At 35.9% G+C, this 7551-nt stretch overlaps 2 protein-coding genes across 3 annotated transcripts; both read left to right on the top strand.

Moving 5' to 3' along the window:
• The first annotated feature begins 59 nt into the window (after positions 1-59).
• Positions 60-3900, top strand: LOC114137586 (autophagy-related protein 16). Of its 2 annotated transcripts, XM_028006277.1 has the most exons (8): positions 60-204; positions 570-730; positions 807-870; positions 944-1028; positions 1617-1690; positions 2705-2956; positions 3095-3216; positions 3427-3900. In XM_028006277.1, exons 2-8 carry the CDS (start codon positions 643-645, stop codon positions 3507-3509), a joined length of 768 nt encoding a protein of 255 aa, XP_027862078.1. In that variant the 5' UTR covers positions 60-204; positions 570-642; the 3' UTR covers positions 3510-3900. The 2 variants fall into 2 exon arrangements, with proteins under 2 accessions (XP_027862078.1, XP_027862077.1); XM_028006276.1 differs by lacking the exon at positions 60-204 and having other exon boundaries at positions 507-730.
• A 753-nt stretch (positions 3901-4653) lies between these two features.
• On the top strand, positions 4654-6490 carry tex36 (testis expressed 36). Its single transcript, XM_028007550.1, has 4 exons — positions 4654-5047; positions 5133-5267; positions 5873-5950; positions 6046-6490. Exons 1-4 carry the CDS (start codon positions 4997-4999, stop codon positions 6346-6348), a joined length of 567 nt encoding a protein of 188 aa, XP_027863351.1. The 5' UTR covers positions 4654-4996; the 3' UTR covers positions 6349-6490.
• The last annotated feature ends 1061 nt before the right edge of the window (positions 6491-7551 follow it).

Below are 7551 nucleotides of genomic sequence, written 5' to 3'. Positions count from 1 at the left end.
ACGGCCAGGTTGACTTTTTTTTTTAGAGTCGGCTACTTAATTTTCAAGGACCACAAATCGATATAAATGCATACTTTGTTTAACAAATATTAGTATATTTGTGCTGCAGTCCATCATTAACTTAAACCACCACTGCACTCGTAAAATACACCATAGGGTCGAAGCAGACAGATTACCTGTGGCATTATTATCCCCTCTCAGCAGGTGAGCCTGTCAGCTGAAACATATAAAGAAACCATGATATGTTGCAACACAGGATTGTGCAATATTTAAACAAAAATAAAAACTCACATATGCATTAAAAATGATGAATGCACATGTAATGAATTATTTTTCCACATTTAATATGTCTTTTGTAATTTAAAGTATTTATTAAATTCATGTATTTATGTCCAGTTTAAAACGAATTTCACTCACTGATGCATTTATTTCATATTATATTATATTATATTATATTATATTATATTATATTATATTCAGGGAATGCCACGCTGCTTACTGAACAGGAGACACTTCGCTGCTAGACGCAAATTCTCCTGGTGATGACTCAGTTCATTTTTTTTCCGCAGAACAGAGTCGACTCTTTGTGACAGGTCAAGGCTTGTGAACTGGAATAAACGGTGGCGCAGTTTACATGTAACAATGAGGAGCTGGAAGAACCATGTGCGATCTCAACTTCTTCACAGAGACGATAAAGAAAAACTACCATATGTTGGCGTTTTCAATAGATGTAAGAACAATTGCTCCATTTCTACGATCCTCGTTTGTGATAATCACTGCTTTGGCATAATCGCCTGTCCCTCCAGTCTCTCAGCTGGCGGACCAGTTTGAAATTCGCACACGGATTTTGGAGGATATTCAATGTAAAAGGTTAGTATGACCTATTCTTTTGAGACATCGATGTTGTATTTCATTTATCTTTTTAGTTGTTTTTTTTTTTAAGTTTGGAACGAGCAGGAGTAGAAGTTGACATTAACACCAAACTCCTTCAACTCCAGCTGAGAGAAAGCGAACACTTGGCAGACAACGTGAGTTTAACGGGAAGCATTAAAAAGTCCTGAAACATACAGGCATAAATTAACGTAAAATCCAAAGATTAGTCTTTGTTTAGTAGGCTATTTGAATTCAGAAAGTAAAACTCATTTAAGTAGTCATTACATACAGAGCTTTGTTCTGGTAATTTTGACGAGTAGTTTCAGTATTTCAGTATTAGAAATTGGTTTATGTAATATTTAAATTTCTCCTGAGAAATGTATCTTTTGTTTTTCTCTGGTTATTTCATATTCATTAAAAAAGGAAAAAATAAATGTTTGAACAATTAATGTATATTCCTGGGTACAAGCTAGTATATGTAGAATTGGGCATAATAAACATCAACTTGCAAATGTTTAGATAAGAACTTGGCTTATATAAAGTTGTATTTATTAACATTCAAAGAAGGTTTGGGCACATTTTTCATCATTTAGTAGCGTTATTATGGAATACGGCTTGCAGCATGGGGAAAGCACAAACTACACTCTTCAAGTCATTGTTATTTGATTTGTTCGGTTCCTGACCTTTAAACTAATGATGTCTTCTCATAATCCAATCATCCAATCCTTTTTTTGTCTCCCCAGCTGTCTCAAACTGTCTCTGACGTGACCTCAGTCTTGTATGTAAAAGAAGCTGAGGTCCAATACTGGCAGTCACGGTAACGTACACCCTGGCAATTCCCTAATATACTGCAGCCTCTTAGACAAAGAAACATGCACAGAAATGACATGAAATAACTTATTGCACTTTGGATTGGTATCTGACTACTAAAGCTTGTGCATGCGTGAGAAGCATCCATTTTTATTAAAAATCACATCAGTCTCATTGAATAAATGATCCGTTTCAAAAATGTCTTTTAACATTCTAGTTATCTGGACTGGTTTATTCTCTTTTTCAGGGAATCTAAACTGCATGAAAGGAGTATATGATGAAGACATGTTTGTTTTCAGAATCAATTGCCCAAGGGTCGCCAGCAGTTTCTTACATGTCTGCCTGTGGATTTTACTCTGAGGTCACAGGGTTGTTGGGTGTTTGGCTGTTTTTGAACTGAATTTTAAATAATCTTAAAGATTCTCTTGCTGAAAGATTGAAGAGTGGTTTCTGTGAAAGAACCAAGTCAATTGAATTTTAATCAAGTTGAACCGAGGCACAATATCTTGTTTTGGAACATGCCCACCCTGTAGTCCTCTTTGGCTCTTTAGGTCATCTCGTTATTATCACTCTTTATCACTCTATTGCCAACTCAGCTCTTAGAAGAATACACAAACCAGAGGATTTCCATTTAGGATTTTTTTTTAAAAATCAGTATTTAACAGGGTTCTAGTTTTCCTTTGACCCTAACATCTATATTAGGTTTTTTTTTTGTTGTTGTTTTTTTCAAACCAGCTTTACTTTTTCAGAGAACAGAGAATTCATAACATCCCAAATAGTAATATTGCCATCTGGTATTCTCAGCATTCTTGGTTAGAATATTGAAGTATGATCAGAGTTAGTCTGTGTACCTTCTTAATATTACTCAGAAAAATTGGTTGAGATGACGTCTGAACCAATTTAAGAAAAAAGCTTGCTGTTAAGTTTTTAACTTGTGCCTTGACATCAGATATCTGCGTTTAAGAACAGAACTACAGAGAGATCAATGCATAATGTCCGTTTCACAACTTTGCTGTTCCAGCGTGTCACAACACCGCCAAGAGGCCCTTACTCTGGCTATAGCGAAAAACAACTTAAAGGCTGCCCTTCTAGATTTTGAGTTCACCATGGAGTGTCAGTCCAAAGAGTTGGTGGCCCTGCGCTTGGAGCGGACCAAACTGAAGGAGGCACTGGATCAGGCCCACAGAGACAAAGAGGAACTTGTGCAGCGATGGATTGAGGAAAAGAGTGCTGAAGCAGATCGACTGAATAAACACAATGACTTAACGCAAAGGTAAGAGCATCAAAGTGAGATCAATGTTGTAATCAAAGCTTGAGAAACAATTATCCGGTCATTTTGAAAGGATGAAATGGCGGTCATTATTTCTTGTTTGCTTCGTTTTTTCAGCTGAAGTTACTTTTTTTTTACCAGGTGGCAACATCTGGGCAAACAGCTGAAGAAGCACTTCCACGGGGAAAGAGGAAAACGCTTTACTCACTTACTGACAGACGCTACGGATGGTGCGAGAGAAGCATCTCAGTCAGTCATTCAGGGTAAGAGTTCTCTCCTTTTATAGGTGTATATATAAAATGTTTGCACTTTTTTTCTTCCATTTGGTTGTTTCACTTAAAATTCTCAACCCTGTTAAAATTTCTATTTAACCTTCCATTGGTCCAAACATGTTGGACTACAGACTCTATGTTTTTAATGGTAACCCTCTTAACATGCCCTTTAAACTGTAGACTTCCTTCTCTTGTCCTCAGGAGTTCAAGACTCTAGACAGGAAGTTCAGATAAAAACACCATCTCTCCTTCAGAAAAAGTCTGGCATCGCCCTGGAATCTTAGGCATCATAGTAGAGACATTTATTAATCTGTGTTTGTTTAAATGAAGTCATCGATAACACAAAATGGGACAAAAAATGTCTGGTGTTTTGCTGTATTTAAATATTAGCCATGAGTTGTAAAATGTGTTTGTTAAAATAAATACTTTGTAGTATCCAATTATGAGCAGATTCTCAGCTAAATGTGTTTCAGCATAATCATAAAAACACTTAAAATGTTTAGTTGAATCTGAGTTTTTGTTTTAAGAGGCATTAGGTGATACTTATTTGTTTCCTTTTAGGACTCTTTGTAAAAGGTACCTTGCTTTGTAAACAGAAAAACTGTACCAGATTTAAACTGATTATATTCTGGTGGTTTTATTTGTAAGCCGCAATAAAAGTAAAGGAATATGGTAGTTTTTTCTTTCTGTTATCATGCATAAACACATGCTTTTTCTATTTAACTCACCATGAGTATGAAACTTTCTTTTCAAAAATGTTTCATTTTTTATGTAACTAATGCATAAAAATAGAAACTTTTTTTTAAAAGATTCATGTAGTTTGTGTAGATTCTATTACTTAGGATAATAAAATAAGGAATGAGTAAAGATTAACATAGTTACAAAATAACAAATTTGGGAAGAAACCCACATTTCCCAGTACATAAAACCTTTGAAACCAATACAGTGGGTAGCATACTTCAACAAGAAGGCAGTTTAAGTGCTTTACATAAAAAAATAATAATAAAGAACACATTAAATTGCAGTGGCAAAATAAAGAGAAGTAATGGAAAGGTAGTAATCCAATTGTGAACTATGTCAGAACTATTTTACAGTTATTAATCAAAGGCAAATCAAAACAAATAGGGTTTTAGCCCAAAGCATCAAATATAAATTTAGAAAGTGCTTCACTTACTATGATTTTGCAGTGATTGGAAATTGAAAATTTAACTACTTTTAAAGAAATGTTTGATGAGTATAATAAGACAATGTATTTAATGAGTGAGTAAAGTACTTTGTCTAACTTAAAAAATATTCAGAAATTCTACACTTGGTTCATCGTGTTTATTTTTATAAATGTCAGAAAATGACAAAACACATCTCAATATTTTATGAACATTATTTGCAAATGTCCTCTCATCTGCATTTTACATGTTGCTCTGACTTGTAACTGCTTAAGAATAGAGATGTCCTTTATTCTTTATTGTCCCACAGTTTAATGCGTGTCTTTACAGCAAAGTGTCCTACATTGCTCACTAGCACAACTTCAGAGAGAAGATTGTACAAGCTATTATTCAATTTCCTGAGCAAATAAACTGGACTACTTTCCCCGTTCTGTATTACTGTCAGAATTCCAGATCCCCAGCTCCACGGTGATCCGGTTTCAGATTGCATGTTGCCTGTTCCAGGTTTCCATGGTCGCCAGAATTTTATTTAGCTATTAAGCTGAACATAACCTGTGTGTTTTGTTCCACTGAAAGCATTCAGTAGTGACATTTCAAACTGTGCCAAAATGGTGAAAGGAGGAAAACGCTACTATGGTATGGAGAAGGACGGCCAGTGGGTAAGAAACTGTACATTTTATTGACCTAATGCAGCAAAACATTCAAAACTATATGCATTCTGGTTTTATTTGTCTTTGTCCTCAGTTTGTCCATCCACACGGTTCAAAGTTAACATCTCGTGAAGTCTGTACAACCACTGGAGCTATGCTGAGTGAGGCTAAGACATTGTTGCCTGAGGATCGGCATGTGAAGCGCTATCCTAAATGGAAAATTGACCAGGTCTGTGTGTTCATGTGTTTAGGAATTGAAATGTATTGTTTTGTCCAAATTAGCCAATGAAATTTGATGTTTTTTTGACATTGATTTCTGTTGTGTTTAGAAGTTTATATGCAACAAATGTGAATATTTATGTGCTTCAGTTATTGCTGTTCCTCCTGCTGTGATGTGACAATGTACAAGAGAAAATAAGTGTGAGGAAATTCATGTGTCACAGAGATGTGAGCAATTGCTAAAGTGTAACTAACTCCCTGGGGAAAGCACAACCTCACCAACTTGTTTACCAATTTTACATTTGATTGCTATATTTTGCGACTTTTCAGACCCCTTTAACAAATTTCTCAAAAAAGTGACTAGCGACTTTTATTTTTATGTTATTGGAGACTTGGATGGCGAATATTGCAGATTTAAGCAAATTTACAGGAAATTGTTATTAAATTTGCATGCAAACATAAAATATAGCACCCATAAGGACCAATTTAGACAGCCTATCAAACAAAAAATAATTTGGGATCTAGCTACTCTGCTTGTAAGCTAAAAAGAAGCTTCCAAACTTTCCAGTGATCGATACAAACACAGCAATTTAAGTTTTTTCTGCTGCTTTCCAGCGATCCAGGGAGGATTATCCATTATCATGTCATGACAATAAGAACACCTTAAAAAGTAGCATCACAATCTTCTCTAATGTGAGTATTTATTTAGCTTCAGCACATGAAGGATGGTTTTCTAAATGCTGATATCCTTTCCACATCTGCGTCTTTTCTGTGTTTGTGTACATCAGGGTGTGGGGCGAAGAAAATACCCCGATGATCATATTCAGACCACAACTCAGATCAGTTTGGCCCACGAATCAGCTGAAGAGCCTACATCTAGGTTTTTTGCAATTCAACCTGACTTTACTTCAGTGGAGGTCTTGAGTGTACCGACCAAGAACAGGAGGTTCCCTCAAAACCACAAACTGAGGTCAGAAAGGGCCTTTGATGAGACAAGGGAGCAGTTAATGTGGTTTGGACAAGTCCCAGATAGTCTGGATGTGCTGGCAACTTCCAACCTGTCGACCCCTTCAGAGTCCTCACTCATTTAAGTCACGGACAGACGTACAATAAGAACATTTGGGTGGCTGGAATAAAAGATTCAATGAGTTTTAGTTTGAGGACATGCAGACCTTGGTAATAAGTGTTGGTTCAATAACAAAACTTCAGATGATAATAAAGAAAAAGAATATGTGTTATTGTGTCATTTTATCTCAACTATGGACCAGGATTTCGTGTCTTTTAACCACTTTTACTTCTAAACTTTAGACACAAACATTTACTTATGTTTTACCAAACAGTAAATCTTATTGGCTCATAGTAAAAATGTATTTAGCCTCCTTAATACACTAAGAGCAAATGTGCTACGTTCTAATTATACAATACTCAAATATTTAAAACCTTTCCTGTGGAAGCACAGATTTATGTAAATCTATATGTTTAAAGTGTCTTGTTAAATTAAATAATTGTTAACAAAGTGCTGTACAGACCACCACAATAAGTATGGAGCTAGTAAATGCTACCAGAGAGACCTGTTGTTCAGATAGGTAATTTCTTCCAACTTCTGCAAAATTCAAAGTTCTTTTGAACACACCTTTATATTTACAGTTATTTAAATTACCTTTGCCGAGCAATTAGTTCTGTCTCTCATTATTATTCTATGGCCCATAAACCCAAGTTCATCAGCAAAGTGTCAAAATATACTTCCAGATAATAAGAGTGCCTGACTATAATTGAATTTTTAACACTGTTACGTTGATAGTTTCCATGTTTGCCAGGTGGTGGCAGCAGATATGCATGAGTCCTGATCTGGTGTGCTCAGGCACACGAGTTCCATGCTTGGCCAAGCTTCGTGAGAGATCTAATAACCAAAACCTCTGTGTGAAATGAGCCCGCTTTGGGAGGGAGCATGTGTGGAAAATAATTACAAAAGAATGTAGCTATTTTAATTCAATGTGTATCAACATGACGACATTAAATTTGAGCATGTGAAATAAATTAGGCCTGATTTGAGTCATAATGGATGGGTTTGTTTCGCCCTTGGGGATCAAATGGATGGATATGTTTGCAGCTCCCACAAGAGGAGAGGAAGTGTGGGAGAGTTGTGGAAAACACTCCACGAAAAAAAAAAAAGAAAAGAAAAACCAGAAGAATCTGTGACCAGTCCTTTTCTTCAGAGAATGCTACGACCAGCTGCTTTCTTTCTCTAAGTGCTCACTGGGGATGGTGGCTTTTCTCACCACTGTTCTTTCAGC

This window comes from Xiphophorus couchianus, chromosome 22 (assembly GCF_001444195.1).
Source record: "Xiphophorus couchianus chromosome 22, X_couchianus-1.0, whole genome shotgun sequence".
Taxonomy (NCBI): Eukaryota; Metazoa; Chordata; class Actinopteri; order Cyprinodontiformes; family Poeciliidae; genus Xiphophorus; species Xiphophorus couchianus.
This window is presented reverse-complemented; position numbering and strand designations above follow the sequence as displayed.